At 37.3% G+C, this 22222-nt stretch overlaps 1 protein-coding gene across 1 annotated transcript in view; it reads left to right on the top strand.

Moving 5' to 3' along the window:
- The window catches only part of igdcc4 (immunoglobulin superfamily, DCC subclass, member 4), a 95475-nt gene that overhangs the window by 28881 nt on the left and 44372 nt on the right, over positions 1–22222 (top strand). The window contains exons 4-7 of the mRNA XM_052040277.1: positions 9035–9169; positions 15678–15833; positions 16249–16659; positions 19880–20044. Of these exons, the coding sequence (XP_051896237.1) occupies positions 9035–9169; positions 15678–15833; positions 16249–16659; positions 19880–20044 (867 nt within the window). The remainder of the gene's footprint in view (positions 1–9034; positions 9170–15677; positions 15834–16248; positions 16660–19879; positions 20045–22222) is intronic.

Below are 22222 nucleotides of genomic sequence, written 5' to 3'. Positions count from 1 at the left end.
TTTAATAAAATGTAAGATAAATGAATGTTTCTCCTTTGCTGTCTAATAAACACATATGATTATTAGGAAAACTGATGCATATGTACTTAGCTCATGCATTTAAGCAACATTGACTAGAAATTCTAAGTAATACATTGATATATTTATAATAGAACAAAAATAATAGTTGTTAGCCTTTATAATTTTTAGGTCAATTAGATTTAAAACCTCTCATTGCTGTGTGTTTTTTTTTAAAGAATACCTTATTTAAATTGACTTGTTTCATCAAATCCTTCTTTTGTATTGTATACATTCAAATATTTACAAAGAAAATTAGCTTTAGTTACAATTTTTATGGGCAAAAATTCACTGCAAATGAGCTTTCATTTCCCAATAGCCATTTCCTTTGAGAACAAGGAGAAAGATGTGTACATTTGCTTCTTGTACCATTCAGACCCTCCTCTTCTCTCTGAATAATTTTATTAAAACAGTCCATATACCACCCCAGGTATTGTCAGTCTCTTTATTCATTCTTCCTCTAATAATCTATTGTGTGAATATTCGGTAGTACATTAACATTTATCTTCATTTCCTTATTCCTATTAAACTTCAACTAATGGGATTGACCCTCCTAAATCATAGTTTATTTCTTAATTCATTGGCTGCCAGGTTACATTTGAAATACCCTGCTTTAGTCTAACTGTTCTATATTTCACCTAATTAATAGCATATGAAATATTCTTTATCCTCCAAAAACACCAGAAATACCATTTTTCTGTTCTGATTTCTTATTTGATTATTTCATGGAGCTAGTACAGAATTTTGCAGATCCCAATGTAAAATTGAGAAACCTCACCCCCCCCCCCCCCCAATAAATGAATGTTAATGGGTGAGGAGAGAGAAAAAAGCTATATTTACTCGAATATAACTCCTGCAAGGCAGACTTCTATGTTATGAGCACATTATCTGTTCTAAGAAGACACAATAAACTATAATATGACTCAAAGACCTACAGAGCTTTTGTAGTTTTGTGTTATAATCCCTGGTAGAAGTTTCCATCAAGAGTTTGTAATGGGTGAAGCATCTGCCCAGTACTTAGATGGTAAATGTCAGAGAGTAGAGCCAAGAATGGAGTCTCCTACGAGTTCCCTAAAGCCAGGCTTGACTGAGAGCAGGTGTACACTTGGTGTTATGATATGCAGATCTAGGTTAAGGGAAGCAGGATCTGTTGTAACACAACAGGATAGGGAAATTTTTGGGTGCCAGATTTTCTCTCTCTCTGATGCAGCTGGGAACTAGATTTGAGTCTGACAGTTATTTTTCTACTATCTAATCTTGAATGATAAAAATAATGGTGTTAGAGATTATTCAGGAGTTAAGGAATTATGTGGATAGCAGGCATTAATTAAAACGAGAACCAGTTTTCAAAACAAAAACTGTTCACGATTTAACTTCCGCTGATACTTAAGGCCATCAAAACCAGTTGTTAGGTTTGGAACATTCTGATTCTGTACTTTTGTAACTACGTGGGGGAAGACAGTGGATGAATGTTCATGTTAATTGGCCCTCATTGAAATACAACATTAAAGACATATCCCTGCCACTTAATACACAGTTCAGGACATGTTTGTTTTGTTGCTTAATATTCTTCTGTTTGTGTATCCAGGGAGCCATCCCTCAATGCTGTAACAAGAGCATTTTTGGTTGTCTGTTGTTTTGTGCTCAGAACCCTTGGAACAGCCACCAGTATTTGAATATTCAAAGAAGTTCTGCCATTGTAGATATGTAATTCTGCAAAAGTTACCTGTCTACACTCAAAATCTTAAAGTTTAGTAGGTAGTTGTAGCCATTGAAACTATAGACAACTCTTGTTGTCTTTGTGTTTAAAACATATAAAATGCTACTGTACAGTTGAGTGTTAGGAAGTAGATTCTCCAGTGGACCTGCTTGTGATGAATAAAGGCTTTTTATATTTACCAGCTTCCAGTCTCCAGTGACTCAGTCACAGTCATAACATCGGAAAGAAAAATGTGTTTGTCTTTAACCGCCCCCCTGCCCCCACCAGAACAATTTGTGTTTTTATGTCTCCTTTAATATTGTGAGATGTTCCAGGGTGTTTCAAAGAAGTGTTATCAAACAAAATATGTTACAGAGCCATCTAAGAACAGAAGGCAAACACCTGTTCAATCAGGTTAATTTTAAAGAGTATCTTAAAGGAGGTGAAAATTGTGAAGAGATTTGGAAGGGAAGGGGGGAAATAGACAGTTTAGGATTCGGCAGCTGAAGGCATGGTTTCCATGGTTGGAGTATCAGGCCACAATTGTAAATCTAGAAGTGTCACTGGGGTAGGGAGAACCAAGGCCAAGGAGGAACTTAAAATCAAGGATAATAATTCTGAAATCATGATGTTCAGAGTCTCAACCAGTGTGCATTGGGATGATGAACGATGGGCACCTGGGTGAGGATGCAGGCAATAAAAGTTTATTAGTACTCAAACTCATGTGGTATGAACAGTGGCATGTCATTTTCAGAACATTGGAATAGTTACACAGAATCGATAAAAACAGGTAAGGGTTTTAGTAATGCAAACTAAAGCAAGGCGGAGATGAGCAGGGTTTCAGACATTCTCGTGGGTGGTCATCGTTGGAAATAATGGAATGCTGGAAGTTTAATTTGTCAGATAAGATATTGGTATTGATTATGGGGTGATTCATTTTTAGAGAGTGACCAGGGAGAGGGATGAAGTTGGTAGAAGTGTGGAACAGAGTTTGTGTTGGGGACCAAAACAAAAATCATGCCATCTTCTTGTAGCATCACCTGTCTTTGCATCAATCCATCTGTGACCAAAATCCAAATCAATGTTATTGATGGCTCCATATCCAATTATTCCAATGTACTTTTGGTTGCTAATCTCCTAATGCTTCATATTTTGCCCCTAGTGTGTAGGTGTGTGGTAGAATTTGGAGGGAGTTGATGAGAAGGTAAGGATAATAAAAAAAAGGGATTCACATAGGATTAATGGTTGATGGTCATTGTGGACTTGGTTGGCCAAAGGACCTGTTTACGTGCTGTATCTCACTATGACTCTGACTGGATAACCATTAAGAGCTTGGAACCCTAAATACAAAAGATCAGAACACCTTGATCTAGGCTGAAGCTGCAGTGCTGTATTAAGCCAGTATTGTATTATTGGCAAGGTGCTATCTTTTCATTAAATGTTATGCCAACATTTCTTGGCACTGTTCAAAGAAGGGTGAGGAATTTTCAAGAGCAACTAAAAAAAACCTTGTGACCTTTTATTTCATTGACATATTCTGGGTTCTCCTGTGAACCATTGGTTTGACCAAGTGACAGCAGATGTCTCATACTAAAAACAAAATGCTTGGGAGCCAGTCTGTCTCAGCTTCTTGCTGACTTCCTTATCAAAGGTCATGGAAACCATGATGTAATTTCTCAATTATATTAGCTGATTATCAAGTTCAAAACAAATAATTTAGCTTGTGAAATTGAGAAAATATTTTACCTGGTCAAAATTAGAACAAATCACTTTGTGTCATTCAGTGGATAGTTTGGCCTTAAAGGCTTGAAACAATAATTCATAATTATTAATTTAATGCATACCACCATATCAGGTTAAATGTCATCTTTCACTAACTAAATTTCAATAAAAACAATTTTTATAACACTTTAAACATTCTATAGTTTCTGGATGCTCAAAAGACCTTAATCATACAAAATTTATCAAGGAGCTGCTTAGAGATTTTAAAAGCATATCTCAGATCTGAGCTGTTGAAATCAATGTACAACTTAAGGAGACTTTACAGCCTAAGCTAGCAAAATTGATGCATATGCAATGCCCAGCCCAAGGTACTTTTCTTTTAAATAATGTACACATTTAAATTTCTTGAGAAATTTGTGAATCTTACTTGTTTGATTAAAAAGTGAAGCTTTTGTAGTGACACGCTTTATTTTGTAGCCTGCTATTGTACTTAAAGTTTGTTTTTAGTTTAAGAAATATACTCATTTATTCCTGAAGCATGTTGATCTTGACGACTTAATCAGATAATGTATATGGTATTAAGTCACAAGAGAGACTGCCGATGCTGGAAATCTGGAACAACACACAAAATGCTGGAGGAACTCAGCGTGTCAGGTAACATCTATGGAGGGAAATGTACAGTTGATGTTTCGGGTCAAGATCCTTCATCGGGACTGGAAAGAAAGAGGGAAGATAGCCAGTATAAAAAGGTGGGGGGAAGGGGTGGAGCAAGAGCTGGCGGGTAATGGGGTGGATCCAGGTGAGAGGGGGTGAATTCATGCAGATATACTTGTAACAATGGATGTGGAATTTTGTCTTTGTTGTGATGGCTCCAAGCTGCTTAAACCTCATAGACCAGTGATAAGCTGAAGCCAGTTGCAAAAGAATAATATTTCTTGTACATGGAAAAAATTGAATATATTTTACAGTGATTTTGTGATGCTTAACACAATTTTCCTTATTGTGACTCATTTACAAATTAATGTTTTTTAAACTAGTCATCTTTATTCAACCTTTTATTGTCTGTGCACTCACGTCTTAGCTTTTCTGACTGCAGAGTGAGATCTCTTGCTTTTTTCTCGCTGTTCTAGACTGCTCTCTCAAGGGGTTGAGACACAATGACCATGCATTTCTGCAACCAGAACCTATTTTCATAATTGTCTCAAAATGTAGGAAAGCTAAAACTGCTCTAAGCCAAGTAGGTACAGTTTGAATCATGTCCTTTTAGAAACTTGTGTCCAGTACTTACAAAGCGATATGACTTGAAAATATTTCTTGAATATATCCTTTTCAAATATCACTTTAATATAGCCTTTAAACTTCTACTACAATGGAAACTATACTAATTTACTCTGTGAAGAGCTGCTTGCCATTTTTCAGTTCCTTTGTACCATTGCTCACTTTATAATTAATGTTATATGCATTTGATGTTACTTTCAAACAACATTTAGATATAAATTACTTCAGTTTTGTATGTATGTTTTTTAAATGTAAAACAATACCTCGTTGCTATTGGACCAAATAATCCTGAACAAATTTTAGAACCATCATATAATTGAATGTAGTCTAAAGACTGTCATTGATCAATAGATTAGATTATCTAGCTTATTTTATGAACTTCATTGGGAATTCACCCAAATTCACTCTTTGCCAGCTGTAGATCTAATTATATGTTCCTAGCAAGAGAAATTAAATTAAGTAAGGATAGTGTCCATTAATGCCAGTTCCATATGAAGCTAAGTGACAGATTTGTTAAAAAGAATTATTCCTAAATGTTTGTAACTCCTTAAATGATTTGCATTTATTTCCCATACACAGTAGTCAATTTCCTAAAGTCTTCTGTATAATCAGTTGAGTATCCTGTAACATTTTGTTTCATCTACTGTTCTTGTGCCTCTGATATTCCTTGATTTTTTTTTTGCACACTGCTTAACCAAGCACCATTGTGCTTGTTGCCTATTATCTGTGGCATCCATCGTGGTACTACATCTAACACATTTACATGAGCCTCAGATATCCTCCTTAACATTCACATCAACCTGAATGCTCACCAGTGGCAAATCATCTCCCCCAAATATCTTATTCTTTGTGAGTCCTGAACACTGACTATTATCTAGAAATAAGCAATGACTTAATAATATCCTTCAAGAAAGGGAGCCTGCTATGCCTATCTTGTCTGGCTAAAGCTGGTTCTGTGCTGCCTGATTGAGTCTCATGTGCCTAAGAGCAAGACAGAGGGTTCAGTAAGTGGTTTGGCAGCTTTGTTCAAAACCTCAGAACAAAATTTTGAAAATGGATGATTAAGTTGTCACCTGAGGTAATTGTCATTTTCCTTAATTTAGTTGCTAGAATGTAAAAGTATTCTGATAGCATAATTCTGTCTGTTTGGATAAATAACACATGCAACACAGCTCGTTGATTGGCTGCAGCCTGATTGTGACTGCTCCTATTTAAAATGTGAAATTGTTGACAAAAATTCAGGAAGATATGTATTTCCTAACTTAAACAGTTTTTAAACATCAGCACCAATGGTGTGGCTAAATAAGAATAGTGGTAGAAGAACTTCATTAACATCCTAGGACGCAATCTCAGTCTCAATCTTTGCTCAAAAATAGCCATAGAATATCTACCCCATTTTCTCATTTGGCCACATCAGGCTTGGCATTTGAATCCATTTCTTTACAAACTTTGCAGCATACAAGCTATGAGCTTGGTTGGACGGGAAAGGTTTAAAGTAGAAAGAAATAGGCAGATATCAAATGAAAGAAAGAGTATGATGCAGTGCAAAAAAAAGAGTTCAAATAAATGCAAGATGGAACGAATGAGGAAGAGGAAATAGCTCAGATCAAGATTCTCCACCAACCATTTCAGTACATTGTCCTTCAGTAGTTTAGATTATTTTTTTCCCCAAATTGCAGTCTAAAAAATACTTTGTAGTGATATGTAAGGCTGTGCAAGTATTAATGTTACTAACATCAATTTAACATCTCTTTTTATTGGAAGAAAGTCATTATTATTGGATGGTTTCCACTATTAGAATAATTAGCTGTTGATATTGTTTGATAACACTGTACTAAATTTGTATTTTAATTACTGGTAATCTGGCATAAAGAGTAAATTCTTACTGGGTTACATTGTTGGCTGCTGAGAATAAGCAACATGTATATGTGTAGTACTCACATTGTAATAGAAGGAGAGAAACAGATTATGACAGAGTAAATTCTTTGTTTCATATCCTTCACAGTAGCTTATTAGTTTCTGGAAAAGCCAGAAACTGCATGCTTGTGAAAACATGATGTTACAAATGATAATTATATCATTGCTTCAACATCTTCGCTTTCATGCCACTTTATTAATTCCCAGCCAAGGCCAAGTATCTTGGACAGAACTTCTTAGTACTGGTGAAAACAAGGATGTTGCTTTCAGGGTGAGCATTCAAAAGCAGAGATTGGACCTGTAGGTTATATAACAGTAAACAATTTAGCACAGCTTGGATTACTAGTTAGAGATTGTAAACAAAGAATTTTTCTCTGCAGACAAGAGGCTAAGCTGAAATTTGACACTTGGCAAAATGTGCAAGGTCCCACTGGGTTGGCACTCTTGGCACGCAGTGCTTTGCCCAGGCGTACTGTTACATTTTCCTTATTTTAATAAAACAGCTCGTAAGGAATGGTTACTCTGTTTCTTTAGTGCCTTAAGCCTAACAAAAACCAGTTTGTACATTTATGGCTTAACTGGTTTTGTGAGCTTTGCTGCTCTCTGCTAAAACTGTTTGCTGCCACAGATATTTCTAGGAACACAAATATAATCCCTGGTCTCCTTTATTTACTACCTAATCATCTCCCCTTCTGCCTTCTTTGTCACTTGAATTGAGATTAATGATTAACTGCCTCTGCTGCAGGAATCCTCCTTTCCCCTTGCCAACCACACCAGATGTCTAATGTTCCGTCTACCCAATCTCAACTTGCATCTTTGTCCTTTCCTTTCCAGTCTCCAATGTCCTCTCCAATCTCAATTTGTCCATTATATCTCCTTATGGTTATTTCAACCCTTTTTATACTGAATTGACAACTTGACTTCTATTCCGTCCCCTTATAAATTCTCTGTTTTCAGGTATTATCTCCTCTGACTTTCAAATCTTTCCTCATTCTTAATCCCATTCTTGCATAACACATTACATTTGTAAACTGGAAAGATCAGTTGGTTTCTGATCAATATATTACAGAGTAGTATTTTACAGAAAAAGTCTTTACATATTCCGTATTACTCAGATTTCACCACATTTCAGCAATTATTTTGAAAACTGTTGTAACAATCTAGTGGATTTACAGTAAATGTACTGATATTGTTATCTCATGTTTTGTTGATGTACAGCAATGTGGGTGCATTGAAAGATCTATGTAATTCTCTGCTTTGTTTGCATTGAAAACTGTATTTGTCACACATTTTCTACTGAAGGTTATGATGATGGAAATAAATGGTCTTTAAGAAATTATGATAATGAGCAGAGAAAATTGCTTTTTCCATTTAAAAAAAATCAGAAAATGCTGGGAATACTCAGCAGGATGGGCAACAACCATGGAAAGAGAGAGAGTTAACATTTCAGGTTGATGGACAGAACTAAGAAAAGATAGAAATCAAATGTTTTCAGTTAAGAGAAAGGGTGGAGAGTGCAAAGGGAATGTCCATGACAGCATTAAGACTGAATGACACAAAGACTGGTTGAGCTAGCTAAGAGAAGATGATGAGGGCTTGTTCATCACGATCTGGGGTCTACTACAAAGTTTTAATGTGTGTGAGGTTCACGACATGTACAACTGATTAGGCCTCGTGCATTTGACATATTAGAATATCTTTGACAGAGTGAAGGAAGGATAATAGGGTAGGTCACGGGTTCAGGTTGTCGGATGCATGGAAGAGATATCCAGTGGAGCTGGGGGCATTTGCCTTGTGGGTTGGGTCAGGCATCAGTGTGCTGGGGATTTCATCAGCTACTGCTGTGGGTGTGGGAATGAGGGTGGGGTGTTCGGGTGGTGGTGGTGAATGAGACTGGAGCTGTTGAGGGGCCCAAGAAAGAGTAGATGAGTAGGTCAACTACCTAAAGTCAGTTCTTAGCACTGAATCCATGGGCTGGGACTGAAAACCTGGTCGGGAACTATGCAATAAGTACCCAATTTCAATTAAGAAGCTTTTTCTTAGAAATGCAGTTATATTGCACAAATATCTATTTGGTAGAGTTTTAAACATAATATTTTGGGGAAGTTTATTGCTACCTGGAAATTACCAGCAATATATAAACAAACATTGGGCCGTAAGTATTTTGAGTGCTTGCCAAAATACATTTTAAATGTTTTGATGCTAGTAATGCATTATGTGAATTTTGATGAAATGTTTTTACTCTATTACTTCCCACTCTTTGAAAGAGAGATTGTTGCAATTTGTTTTGGCTAAAGGACAATGAACTTGATGGAGAAAATTATTTTTTTCCTTTTTCTTGTGTCCATTTATCTGTTTTAGGATTTAAATCAATACCTGGAGATGTAGTCATCATTGCTCAACCAAAGAATGTTACTGTTATAGCTGGTCAAACAGCCATTATGGAGTGCATGGCGTATGCTGATCCAACACCATTTGTTTCTTGGATTCGGCAAGGTAAGTTAAGGTAAAAGTAAAATCTGCTCTGATGTGAGTGAGCCTTTTTCAGAGACAACTGTTTTCAAAGATACAGTAAATCTTACAATGAGGAGAAGGGTAGGCTTCATTTATTTCCCTACATCTTTGATTTTACAACCCATTACCCTTCTGTTGCCAGTTAAAGATTTCTCCATTTTATTCCTTGCAGGAATAATGGCTGTTTAGATATTGTTCAGTAACTGATTTATAGTTGTAATATCTATTTCATACAGACCACTTTACAATAAAAGCTATTAACAATTAACAAGAACAGAAATGCTCAAAGAACTCAACCAGACAAACAGTATCTGTGGAAAGAAACACCAGTTAACATTTTGGATTGAAGACCCTACATCAGAACTGAGAAAGAGAGAAAGCAAGTTGGTCTAAGTAGTAGAAAAGGGGGGTGGAGGGCAATCATTTCACCTGATAGCAGATATTCTCTTTGTTCTACCCATTGCTCTTCCCCAACTTCTTTGCTACTTCGACCAACTTGCGTTCTCTCTTTCTTGGCTCTGATGAAGAGTCTTTGACCTGATACGTTAACTGTTTTCTTTATCCACAGATGCTGCTTGACTGGGTGAGTTCTTCTGGCATGCCTGCTTTTGTTTCACATTCCAGCATCTGAAGTTCTATTTGTTTTCAATTAATAATTAAAACCGCCTTCTTGATTTCTAAGAACTTTATCTACCATTTTTGAATGCAGAACTGCAATGCAGGAACATCCCATTTCTCAGTATAACACACAGATTGCTGCACTCGGGAGCACTGTGTTTTGTAGTAGGCTTCAATCAAAGCCTTTTTGTGTGCAGATGGACAAAGAAAAGTGCAGAGTCATCTTTGTGGTGCTCGGACCAATATCCCACCAAAACTGAATATTTAACCTTTCATTTCCTTGCTATATATTGTTCTTCTCATATTTAAGTGGATTGCTGTGCTTGTTTAATAATGAAAATGATTATACTTCCCAAGTAATTATTTGACAGTGAATGGCTTTGAGGCATCTCAAAGGTGTGAAAGGTAATTTATAAATGCAAATTTGTATTCATTACTAACACTTGGGTAGCTTTTTAAAGCTAGCTTCCTTTATGGCTTACAGAAATTCTACCACATTCAAATCGCACGTGGAGTTTTATGTACTGACCTGGTGGCCAGCAGGACCACCAGATTATCAAGACAGTTTAGAGAGGAACATTTATCTTGACAGGGTGATAAAAGAATCATCAGAAAAGAACAACTTAATAAGGCAGAGCATTTCAAGCACAAAGTTTTCAGGTTGGATCTTAATGGGGGAAAAAGAGAGTAATTCTAGAATAATGCAGCTGGGCACCTGGGCAAGAGACCACAAATAGTGGGGTGAAGGAAGAATCTGTAATGAACATCAGAAAATATTTCTCTTCACAGAGACAGTCAATGTTGTTGAATGCCAGGGTACATGATTGAAGCCAAAACTCAGGACAGTTCAGGAGCATGTTGATCTGAGATGAAAGAACTGTAGGAATGGGATTTTGAAGAGATGAGATCAAATAAATTGAAAACTTTCCTCCAGCTAAGCAATGACCTTTAGTTTCATCGTGCACCATTTATGTAATCAGTGGTATTTGTCTTCTAAAAATCGTACTGAAAATAAAAATTAACCAAGCCTGCATTATGACTTAGAAATACTCTAACTGTTTTTCTAATTTCTAGTGCATTTGTACCTCATGTGTAAAAAAAAAAAGTATGCCTGTCACTTCTATACTGTCTAGCAGATTTGACATTGTAGTTGTACTTAGCAAATAAAAAAGAGACCCTAAGGCTGAATTTTCTAATATATGGAAGACAACTGCTTTCAAAAGTTGAGGTAGAATCTTCCTATTTAACCTGTTCAAATCATCTGTACAGCTTGCATGCCCATCATTATGTCTGCACTAAAGTAAAACTCTGATAATCTGACATCCAGATGTTCAGAAATCCTGGTATCTGGCTCACTCGTTAGTCTGGAGTGTGAGCAGGAGGTCCAGGGTGTAAGTGGGATGAGCAGCTGGAACTGGTGTTGGTGTCCGGAACACCCAGGGGTCAGGAACGTGGTTGGGTTGGGGCTGGAGTAGGGGTCTGGAATGCTTGTAAATTTCCTGCTCTCTTTAAATTCACCTGGTTCATTGGAAAATTTATTATTTTACTGTGTAACATGTTTTAAAAAAAGTGAAATGAAAGTGTATTCATTATTAATAGGAGAAACATCCAGTAGCCAGGAAAATCTGCTGGTCTGGCACCACAAAAGTCCCAAGGTTACTCTTTTGTGTTTTTATAAGAACCTTTGTTCCTGAAGCTTCTAAAGTTAATAGCAAATTCTTAGGAAACCGAATACAATTATGTCAGTGTCCCAAATTAGTTAATGCAGACTATTCCAAATATAGTAGAAAAACTTTAACTGGAAAGGGGATAGTACTTTACAAAAAGTGAAGCAGGATAAGCTTCTTGTCATGCACCTATGTTTAGCAGAACATATGTTTACAAACAGGTTCCATTTTTACAGAAGTCCATAAGTCGATTTTGTCCATAATTCAGAAAATATCTTAATATGGTAACCCTAACCTCCACAGTATTGTAATGAATAGTGTTGATGAGGGCCAATTAATGTGAACATTTATTTATTGTCTTCCCCTGTCTAGCTACAATGGTACAGAATCAGGATGTCTCACGCTCAATAGTTGGTTTTGGTGGGCTTGAAGTATCAGTGTATGTTACATTATTTAATAGAATATCTTTGCACAAGTATTAATCAAAGTGAATACTTGTCATTTTCCAAATCCACTCTCTTAAGTGGCCTCCTGCGGTGTACCTGACAGCCTGTGTTCTTAAGAGACAATGGTGTCTGATTGCTGCGATAGGGTTACATGTAAACAGTTTTTTTTCAAGATTGGTTCTCGATTGAATTTCATGACATTTATGGGAGCTTGTTCGTATGTGTGGGATGTCCACAAGTTGGGCATTTGTAATCTGGGGAGGGCCTGCGCAGCTGTTTTTCCCTACCAGCTGTGGAATACTCTCTTGGGACCTCCAGTGGCAGAAACTGTGTTTTGTTTAAATAATGCGTAGCACTGGACAGATTTGGGTTTTGTCACAGTACTGGAAAATTTCTTTCTTTTTCAATCTTTTTATTAGTTTTCAAATTAATACAGATTAATATATAACATCAATGTTTGTACATGTAATACAAAGCGATCAGGAGAACAATCATGGCCTAGACAATCATAAAGAACAATAAAATATAAAAAATCTGTAGATCCAACGATCTCTTAGTAAATGAATATAACATAAAAGAAAGGAAAGAAAAAGATTTATTATGTAAATAAAAAAAAGAGAAAAAAAATTTCTTTACACATTTTGCAGGTAGAAACGTGCTTTCATTTAACTTCACTTGCCTGAAGGCTAACTGCATCATCTCAAAGCCATCTGTCAGTGAAGATAATGATTTTGAACATCTGAGTAAGTCAGTTCTTGACCTCAGTCTACATGGGGATTGGATCTGTGGTGGATCTACTGGTGAAGAATATGTCATACAAAAGAGACAGAGAATGGTGATGAATGTTACATGTGCAAAGAGTGCTGATCAATTTTTATATTTCATAAACCCCCAATAAGAGTAATCCAAAGGGTAAATTTATTAATAGCTTTCAGATAGTTAATGTTTTGTGGAACCTATTCATGCCCCGTGCAAGATATACAATTAGAGCCCTCTGCTTTCAATTTTAATGTTTTATTTAATTGTGCACATAACATGAAATCTTGTGGAGAAACTTGCTACAAAAGTCTTCAATGTTAAAATAAACTATGAAGAATCCTTGTCATATTTGCTGGTCCTGAAAAATTTGTCACCATTCTCTGTCTGCTCTTCAATGCTGTGCAAGATTCAATGCTGTGCAAGATTAAATCCACCACTGATCCAATCCCTGTGCAGACAGGGGTCAAGGCTGTGTCATCGCACCGACTTCTCATTCTTCCTCGCTACAATACTTCACCTCACGTTCAACAAACTTTCCAGTAGAATAGAGCTAATCTACAGGATGAATAGAAAACTATTCAACCTTTGCTGTCTTAACTTACGATTAAGTCACAGCACTTTTAGTCATTGTCTCAATACACAGTCATGGATTCCAAATGTACCCATTCGGAGGCTGAGCTCAAAATATTCATCAAGTCATTCACTGAAGCATGCTAGAGGACTCACACTAAACATCTGGGTTACCAAGGTCCTTTGTCATTCTACTTTGGTGGCAGAGCACCACCTCCAGGCAATCAAGGTCCATGATATCCTAATAAATAGGAATCACTTCCTATATCTCAAAGCCACCTTCAGTGAAAGCAGACATTGATAACAAAATCCACCATTGCCTCCAATTTGTGAACACAGCCTTTGGCTGTCTGTGAAAATGAACTTTTGATGGCTCATACCCGTTGCTGTGCACCAAGCTAATGGTCTGCTGGACAACTTAATAATAAGAACTTCAATTTATCAGTATTGTCTCTGCAAAATCCTCTAAATCCACTGGCATGAAAAGCAAACCAATGGCAACGTCTATTCCCAGGTTAAAATCTCAAGCATCAAGACACTGATTGCATTCAATCAACTTTGATGGGTAGGCCATCTTTTCTGCTTGCCTGACACCAGACTCCCAAACAAGTACTATACTCTCATCTCCAGGAGGACAGAAAAAATGATTTAAGGATGTTTTCAAAGCCTTCTTGAAATAATGTGGCATCTTCCTTGAATGATGAGAATCCTTTGACCAACATAAATTTATGGAGGAGCATCCACAAAGACATTGGGCAGCTGATAGCCTCCAAGTGGAGCATGGGGAGGCCAAGCACAACCACCGGGATACACGTGCAAGAATCCTATGACCCCACCCCGCTGCCCTGTGAAGCTCCATCTGTCTCACTTGTTGTAGAATGTGCTGATCCTACATAGGACTCATAATTCACCTCACAATTCAAGAACTACAGTCAAATTAACTCATCCTTGACCCCAAAAGAGAAGTCTGGCAATAAGCATGAGTCGAGATGTCTTTTACAAGTAAAGCTGTAAGAGTAACTCTTGATTAGATATTTTGAGACTGCTGGCAATTGTAAAGAATTCTGTATTTGCTGGGCCAATTATCAATGTTTTTTTTATTGGCTGCAAACATTTAGAGGGAGCACAATGGCACAGCTAGTAGAGCTGCTGCCTCACAGCTCTAGCAGCCCAGGTTCAATCTAGATGTCTGGTGCTGTGTGGAGTTCTTACATTCTTCCTATAACCATGTCCCAAAGACAAATGGTTTGGTAGGTTAATCTGCCACTGTAAATTGTCTGTAGTGTGTAGGTGATTGTTAGACTCTTAGCAGCAATGTTGGGAATGTGGTGTGAATAAAAGAGGATTAGTGTAAACGATACTTGGTGGTTGGTGCTGACTCAGTGGGCCAAAGTGCGCCTTTCCATGCTAAGTGACTCTGTCCCTGTGTATGACATCCAGAAAGAATGTATTGTATGGCTTTCTCAATATACTATAAGATGCTATTTAAGTAGGGTTAGCATAAATAAATCTTCACCTTTTTCCTTTTTCATTTCAAGGGGGTGGGGGGGAGGAGATGGAAAATTCCCTCAATTGCCAACAATGAGCAGGGGCTTCTCTGGGTAAACTGCTACTTTTTGAGGTGTTTTGATAGAAATTGATAGAACTATAATGTGCATCAATTGACTGCAGACCTCAGCCCTGCACAAATCCCAGATGTTTGGAGATAAGGAGAATTGGGGAGATGGGGTACAGTGGTGGTAGTGGTGCAGGAGTATGATGGAATGTTCTATACTTACCTGCATGAGTGCAGCTCAAAAAAACATTCAAGCTCAACTCCATTTAGGACAAGGCAGCCTCTTTGATTAGTTTTTGTACAGGTTGGTAGTTTTTGAACATTGTGGGCCGAAGGGCCTGTTCTGTGATGTGCTATGTTCTATTAGTACACTGAGCACCATTCATTTCCTGCTCTGCATTGTGGCAGCAATGTGTACCATCTGTAAAGTGCACTGCAATTACTTGCTTTTGGTCAATTTACCAGCATTTTTTGAACTCCACCTCTACTACCAAAATGAACGAGGGCTTTGAGCCTGTAAAACACCACCTTATGCACCTTCTCCTCCAAGACGCACACCATTCTCGCTTGGAACTATATCACTGTTGCTTAATTGTTGGATTTAACTCCTGAAACTCTATATCCACCAGCAGTCTGGGAGTACCTTCACGAAAAGGACTGTAATTGTTTAAGAAGACAGTTCACCACCAAATTCTCAAGGGTATTTTGGGTTGAGCAATATATACTTACCATTGTGTCATGGATCCCAAAAAATGAATAACTAACACAATTGAGCATATTGACTGCTATCAGGTGTTGAATGGTATTCCAAAGTAAACTGTTCAATGAGTTGCTTCTTTTCAAATTTTTTTCTCCATCTCATGCTTTACTTGCAGATGGTAAACCAATTGCTACTGATGTCATTGTGGTTGGAAGAACAAACCTAATGATTGCTCACACCCAACCACACCACTCTGGTGTGTATGTCTGTCGTGCCAATAAACCACGAACCCGACAGTTTGCCACTGCTGCTGCTGAGTTGCGAGTGCTAGGTTTGTGTGGCTTTGCCTTTATTTGCTAGAACATCTATTGTCATGTACTATTTCAGTAACATAAAATGAAAGAGCAATCTCAAGTTATTTATAAGATTGAACACCATTTTATATGTTCTATTTAATAGTTTGGTTTTCAAAATAGGCTACATATTAAAGATATAAAAATGAATTGTTTAACTTATAAGGAGTAGACCTTGTTATAATAAATACTAAAAGTTATCATCGCATTTTCTCTAGCATGATAAACGTTATTTCCATTTTCTTCAGTGATTCTTCATATTAGTGGTAGTTTCGCTTTTGCTTTGCTTTATAATTCTTTTGACATTAGAAATTTTAAGAACCATTTTTGTATGTCTTGGATGGAGCAGTGTTTGTTACTTCAAGTTTCTGAAGTTCCAATCTTCTTTTCCAGCCCCACCAATGATTACACAATTTCCTGAGACAATCTCCCGGATACGTGCAAGCACTGCAAGGTTTGTCTGCAAAGCCAAAGGGGAACCTACCCCTAGAATTCGCTGGCTGAAAAATGGAGAGGACATCATGTCTAATGGCCGAGTAAAGATCCAGAGCAGTGGCAGTTTAGTAATTAATCAGATTGGACTGGAAGATGCTGCTTACTACCAGTGTATTGCCGAGAATAGTCTTGGAATGGCTTGTACTACAGCCAAACTAACTGTAACAGTTCGGGAGGGTTTGCCCAGTGCTCCCAAAAGTGTGTATGCCACTCCTTTATCGAGTACAGCAGTATTAGTATCCTGGGAGCGTCCAGAGTACAACAGTGAGCAAATTATTGGATTCTCCCTTCACTATCAAAAGGCAGTGGGTAGGTGTTCTGTATTTGCTTTATGTTTGTGAATGAGTTCCTCCATGCATAAAACAATGCAGGCTATAGAGCTAACTCTTCTTAGACACCAGGCAGGCGATGATTCAACAGACACTTTTCTGGCTGATTTTGAGGATGGCTGGTAGAAATCAATTTCAGTAGTCCATTTGGCATCCAAGCCATGCTCACAATAAATTATTGGATGCTGCAAGAAGGAGATAGAATAAGTTATAAAACCTTGGGATGATCCACTAGGCAAACTTCATCATTTTAAACTGAAGTGGTATTTTGAATAAAAGCATAAGAAATAGAAACAGGAGTAGGACATACGTCCCCCTGCTTCATCATATGTAAAGTTCATAACTGATCCCGTCCACGTTCACAACCAGTCCCAATATCCTCTGCTTTCCTTAGAATGCACAAATCTGATTCTCTAGGCTTTAAATATCTCACAAAGACCAGGCATCCACACCACTCAAGGGTAGAGGATTCCAAATATTTACAATCCTTTGAATGAAGAAATTTTTCTCTTCTGTTCTAAATGGCTGACCTTGTATCCTGAAACGATGTTCCCCCAACTAGACTCTGCATCTATCCTGTCAATCTCCAGAATATTGTTTGTCTCAATGAGATCTCTCATTCTTCTAAACTCTTGGAGAGTTTCCATCTCTCCTCAGAGCAATGAATAATATATATAAGTAAGCACTCATATTGGTGAAGAAATAATCAAATACTCCATTTCCTCTGTCCAAAATATACCTGGCAAAAACAAAACTAATAAAAGAGATGTTATTACAGCAACATGGACCAGAAATGTTACTGCATGGCACAACTTTTTTGTGCACTACATGGTAGAATTTTATCAAAAACCTGTTCAAAATATAATTGGGTGTTTGTGGCCAAATTGTTTCTGGGCCCACGGTGCGTATGATGCATTTACATGCAGATGTGTTTACATATGAACAAGCACTGTAGCATCAAGCTGCATTCAAAGTCTGTTTTAATGATATTTCCATAAATTTGATGTGAACACATTCACACAGAAGGAGGTCTTCAGTTGGTATGCTTCAGCATAACCTAAAGGAGACCTGTCTGACCAGGTTTTCTAATTAATCAGATCTCCCTTGAGGCCCCTGTGTCACCAAATGCTACCTCTTCCTCCTCCATAGTTATTTATGACTGTAACCTGATTCTCAAGACCCTGACCCTGATCATTCTTCCTCCACCACATCTGGAGTGAGGGAATTTTTAGTTAAGTACGTTAACATTAAAGGGCCATTTGGCGTCTAGCTAGCCACATTCAAGTTTCATACATGTATTATAGCAGCAAATCTATTTGCTCTCGCTGTCATGGAACTTTGGTATGTCAAACTGATGTTGGCTTGAAGCCAAAAACCTCATGACTTTAATATTACGATGATGTGACTGAAATCTTTAAGTGTTTGTTGATACATTTAAAATAGTGTTGAAAGATGATGGACTGGAACTTCTTGGGAATTGCTGGCAATTTCACGCTGACCTGGCAGCATTTACTTCCTGTAAATGTCAGGAAGTTCAGAATGTGTGTGAACTCAGAAATCCTGAACTTATTGGTCAAGTTCATAGCATCATACAGCATGGAAGTAGGCCATTTGGCCCACCATGTCTATGCCGACCAGTGGGCATCCATCCGTATTAATCCCATCTTCTAGAACTTGGTCTATAGCCTTCTGTGCCTTGGTAATTTAGGTGCTTTAAACATTTCTTAAACACTGTCAATGACTCTGCTTCTACCACTCTCTGGCAGTGATTTCCAGGTACTCGCCACTCTCTGAGTGAAAAAAGATCCACCTCAGATCCTCTGTAAATCTCTTGCCCCTTAACCCTATGTCCTCTAGTTTTACTCACCTCTGATAAGTGGAAAAGTTTGTAGCAGTCTACCCCATCTATACCCCTCATAATTTTACTTCAATCATGTCCCCTCTTAACGTCCTCCGCTCCAGGGAACCCAGACCTACCCTCTCCGGTCTCTCGTCATAACTGAAATGCCCCATCCCAGGCAACATTCTGGTGAGTCTCATCTGCATCTTCTCTAATTCTATCACATCTTTCCCACAATATGGTGACCAGAACAGTACACAGTACTCCAGATGAGGTCTGGCCAATGTTTAATAAAGTTAACCTCCCTTCCCTTGTATTCCGTACCCCAACTAATGAAGGCCAGTATCCCATATGCCTCCTTAACCCATGTTATTTACCTGCACTGCCATCTTCAAGGATCTTTGGACTTGCATGCCAAGGTCCATCTGTTCCTCATACACCATAGAACCCAACCATTCATGGTACATGTCCTAGATCTCATTAGTACTCCCCAAAATGCATCACTCACATTTATGAGGATTAAACTCCTCCGGTTTTCTGTGGCAATTTCCTGGTTTTGCTCCAGTTTTGGACTCCAAGCAAAGTCCAGAGGTGGAAGACAAACTTGCTGCAATTCCCAACAATTAGAGTGGAAAATCTGCTCCGTGAACCAATAAAAGATTAGACCTGGCATAAGAACACTGTAAATGGAAAGGAATGGCTATGTGAAAGAATAATGTGTATGGGAGAGATTACATTTTCTTTTGAACTACTTGATTTTGCTTTAATGTTAATTTATTTAAGTGTTTTTAAATGATTTATTTTTTTTAATGTGTTTTTGATTAATTGATCTTTAATAGTTATAGTATGTTTGAATGTCATGGGCTTTCAAGGTTTAGCAGGCTATCAATTTTTGCCATTGTTTTATGGACAGGAATTTCATTATGCTTTGCCTGTACTCAAACAGAGCTTTGCCATTTTGGTTTGGGACAGCCTCTAGCACCAAATCAATGTTGGTGGATATGATACCGCTTAGTATGCATGTAGGCAGCTCTCTGCTGATTACATCTTCTAGCCCAGTGTATGCTTTTGGAAAGTTAAGAAGGCTAGAGGTGTTATGATGGAACCAGTCATCAGTAGGGTTCATATACTGAACAATTGTGAAAAATTTCACAGATTCCCTTTCAAGGAATCCTCCCATTGTGGCTGAGTGTGCTTAATCCTTCATATAGGCTTTGTATGGTTCACGTTTATGCTAAATTTAGTCATAATCTGACCTTGTCGCGTGGCTCAAATGTAAATCAATAGTACAGCTTATTTGTGTTACAATATCCGTTTTTCCTCATTGATTTTCTCTTAGTTAACTAATACTCTTCTGCAGGTACAAACAATGTTGAATACCAGTTTGCAGTGAATAATGACACTTCAGAGCTTCAAGTGAAAGACTTGCAACCAGACACTAACTATACCTTTTATGTTGTTGCTTACTCTCAACTTGGTGCCAGTAGGACCTCACATTCTGTTGTTGTAGAAACCATGGAAGATGGTAAGGACTGGGTAATTTTTTAAAATATTCTTTAAGAACTATTAATGTCTATGGAAATCCAACAGTCTGGTTGTCAGGGTGTTAAAATATGCATTGTCCATTAGCTGAGTAAATATTATCTGTGACTGATTCATAATGAAATACTGTCTGAATATGTATGCTCTCATGTTCAAATCAACATCACTTCCTGAGAATTCTAAAATGCACCACAATTAAATAAGTATGGATTCATACAAATTAGTTAAAGTGGTACACTATTGCTTACTATGTAGAAGACAGTGAGCTTTTTTTTAAACCTCTGTGATCACTGCCGGTTCTAGTGAAATAAGCCCAGTTGGAGTATGTAGACAACATAAGTGTAGTGAATGACTGGCACAGTTTATTTGCTGCTATCTGCTAAATCCAGGTCCGTTCTTCTCAAGTCACTAGAATGGGAATTAAACTCCTAATTTTCTGACTCCTCGGTCAAGCTGTTACACCTCAACCAGGCTTACATATATGTTGTAGTATAGTGTATCCTTAAAGCATATTTAGAATACTTTAAATAGTTAACATTTTTGAAAATGTTTGCATTTAATGTTTTTGTAGTAATATAAATCAAAAGAGTAAAACTAATGATTGTCAATATTATTTGTTGCTGATCCAGTTTCTTGTATTTCATGGACTTCAGTCTAGGACTCAAGTGACGATTAATACTAACACAGTGGAAGAAAAATTAACCTGCTTGGAAATGATGTGAGGGCTGTAATGAACCAGTAAATAAATAATTAAGGATAATGGGGGAATTCACATATTCAATTAGAATGACTACTGATCAAGGCAGCGAAGGAGTGTGGAAAGGAAGTGGAGAATTGCTATTGTTGTGGATATATTTTAACAGTTGTCAAAATCGCTCACAGGTGATGATCACATGGATGCATTCTTTTGGACTACATATGGGAAGGGAAAGCATCATTATACTGGGAGATCTTGTAAAGAGATACAGTATATATAGAATCAGGATATTAATAAAAATGTTAATGTTAAGGACAACATGATAAGGATATGAAACTAGCAAACTAAGGGCATGGAAGTGCAGGTGTGTGCAAAAAAATTTTTGAAACTTTTGGTTTGGTGGCTGTCCCTTCAAATCCTATGCATTGCAGTTTGAAAGTCATCTGCATCCAGAATCTTCAGCCAAGCTTAATTTGACATAAATGCTCTGTTTGTTTGATATCTGCACTTCCTGAGGGAGGAAGTTTGCTGATACTGACAAATGCAGGCTACAATTGATTTGAGTACTATATCTTAATGCAGTGGATACTTACTCAAATCCGGTGAGTCCCAGTGAATGTTTCCAGTGCTGTTTAAGAGGTTGTAGCTATTTGAACGTTTGGGTTGCTTGGAAGAGAGCAAGAGTTCAAGATGCACTATGATAAAAGCAAATAGCTGTATGTATCAGTGATTCTGACTTTGTTTGGAGGAGTTAAATATGAGTTCTGTTGTTAAGATCTTCATTAAATCATTAATTATTTGTTTTTTTGTAAAATAAATCTGTATAGGACAAAGGGCCTGTTTCTTTGCTGTATCTCTCTGATTCTAAATAAAAAGTATATCACAACTTGTTAAAGATTTGAATGAACATGATATCTCTAGTATTTAAAATATTTAATGGAACAGTTATTTTATTTCATTACTGCTTGGAAAATTACTGAAAGCTTTTCTAGATGTCAGGACAATTATTGATGGAATTGATGAGATGGGTATAGAACTGAAGAACTGGGACTAAGACACTTTTTTACATTGTGATCTAAGGCTCTCATGCTGAATATCATGAGGGAAGCCTGCAGGAAAAAACGTAACTTAACATGATATTTTGTTTTCTTTGTGAGTAAAAGTAACTCTGAGGTGAGACTGGAATAAATATTTGAAATCATGGTTGAATGCAAGTCTGGCTATGTAGAATGAGCATAAATCCAAAAATGTATGACCATGTGTTTTAGGGAGCTGGGTACAAAGAGAAAATCTGGATTATAGGTGATCAAAATCTACGATTCCCTACATAAAGCTGTACTAAATTTTCCAATACATGAATTGGAAAATTTAGTAGAGGATTCTTGGTGCCTCCTTGAAGTTAGTGAGTTGTCCAAACCACATGGTTGTCCATTGAGCCTAGGAAGTCTACTAAAACCAAAACAA

Source organism: Pristis pectinata, chromosome 28 (assembly GCF_009764475.1).
Source record: "Pristis pectinata isolate sPriPec2 chromosome 28, sPriPec2.1.pri, whole genome shotgun sequence".
Taxonomy (NCBI): domain Eukaryota; kingdom Metazoa; phylum Chordata; class Chondrichthyes; order Rhinopristiformes; family Pristidae; genus Pristis; species Pristis pectinata.
The sequence above is the reverse complement of the archived record's forward strand: the minus strand, read 5'-3'. Positions and strand labels throughout refer to the sequence as shown.